General features: G+C 36.8%; 1 protein-coding gene across 1 annotated transcript; it reads right to left on the bottom strand.

The window, feature by feature from the left end:
* Positions 1-309: 309 nt before the first annotated feature.
* LOTGIDRAFT_176650 (hypothetical protein) lies at positions 310-1,471 on the bottom strand (the record flags this gene model as incomplete). Its single annotated transcript, XM_009055166.1, has 2 exons — positions 310-1,103; positions 1,419-1,471. Coding segments are annotated over 2 exons (847 nt in total), but the record flags the coding sequence as incomplete, so codon positions are not given.
* Positions 1,472-1,722: the final 251 nt, after the last annotated feature.

Below are 1,722 nucleotides of genomic sequence, written 5' to 3'. Positions count from 1 at the left end.
GGGACAGGTTCGCCATATGTTTGACCTATGGGAAACGGGAGTTTTGCAGCTAAGCTAAGCAGTAATAGTGTTCACATCTCACTGTCGAAATCCATGTGTGTCCAGAATTATCCGTGTTTGAAAGTTGAGAGTCATCTTTTCTAGAGACTATGTCATATATATAAAGACATAATATAGGAATAAAAATTGAAAATTCCCAGTTTGAAATCGTTTTGAATGAATAGTTCAATTTTTGTACATTTCTAGTACTTCTGAAGGCTATTTACATATATTCAAAACCCCCCAAAATGTCCCCTTAAATAACACAAATTATTTAATACACACATAACCGGCCAACAACCGCAAATTTTGCCACACAAAACTACCGGGCGGATGAATGTTGTTATTTTCGAACGCTGTACTCATGTCCCAGATATTTAAAAACCATACTTTATCATGAAATTCGGCCAGTTCTCTTTTCAATATATCCATGTAAAGCTTGCCGTGATATATACTGAAATGTGTTGAACAACTAGTTACATAAAATATGTGCGGTGATTTGATTGCTATATGTATGTTCTTATTTCTCTTTAAGGCGTTTCGGATTGGTGTTTTTAGAGATCGAATCCTCTCAATAAAAGATGAATAATGCATTCTCATAAAATGAGCGTAGTAATGAATGATAAAAACCATACGTCCAGTACTCGGTGCCTCGTTCAACAGAACCGATGCCGGTTTCGAGTTCGTTTTTCCATCTGGTGCTTTCAAACCCTCCACAAAGGGAAATTCTTGAACTGCCCATGTAAGACTAAAATTATACCGAGGAACCTGACAATGGGTTGCCTTATACCACTTCCGATTCGTCCACTCCTCTGTAGTCTGTTTACATTTAAAGACCTTGTGTATATACTTATAGTATTGACGAACGGTCGAATCCCCAAACGCTATCATAGTTGTGTTCTTAAAACAATTAAAAAAGTTCTTCTTGTTCACAGGATTGTGGCATTTTGTATGTTCCCACACTGTTCCGTTGAAATATCCAGTAGGTTGTATCATGTTCCAGGTCTCACGACGGGATAACTTGGTACAATCAATCTTGTTTGGCAGGGGCTGGGATGTACGGTCTGAAAATAAAGATTGATACATGAAAGATCACCTCTTCAGATACATAATAAAAATAGTCAGATGTTGATACATACGTTGACGTCGTCCCCTTGACATTGTCCCCTTGACATTAATCGACGGTGTCGAAGTCAACGTTGGTGTCGATTAATGTCAAGATATGTAGGCGGAGGAAAGAAGAATATTGGAAGAATCCTTGGTGTTTTTGACATACATTATGTAGAAGATGTTTTTCCCCAAGCAAACTACCACCCATGAGAAAAAGTCTAGGCTCTACTTAACAACAGAATAGAGCATGGGGTTATTTTTATAATTACCTGATTCTATTTTTAAAATAATTTGGGATGAAATCATGATTTTTCTATCACGTCTGAAAAATAAAGTATTCACAGTATCATGGAAATTTTCAGACATTGCTTATTTGACAGGGCAAAATTCCACAAAAATTCAAGGTAAGAATGTGTTGTAAGTTTAGAATTTCGCATTGAGAAATACCATACTTACGATAAACTATATCGCAAGACTTTTTGTGGAACGGGAAGGAAATTGTGCTGATGTTTCTCAGCAATGCATCCCCCTTTCAAAATATTCTGACAACCAACCAATTCGATTACTGCTACT

Source organism: Lottia gigantea (assembly GCF_000327385.1).
Source record: "Lottia gigantea unplaced genomic scaffold LOTGIsca_2352, whole genome shotgun sequence".
Classification (NCBI taxonomy): Eukaryota; Metazoa; Mollusca; class Gastropoda; family Lottiidae; genus Lottia; species Lottia gigantea.
Note: the sequence above shows the minus strand (reverse complement) of the source record. Positions and strands in the feature narration are given on the sequence as shown.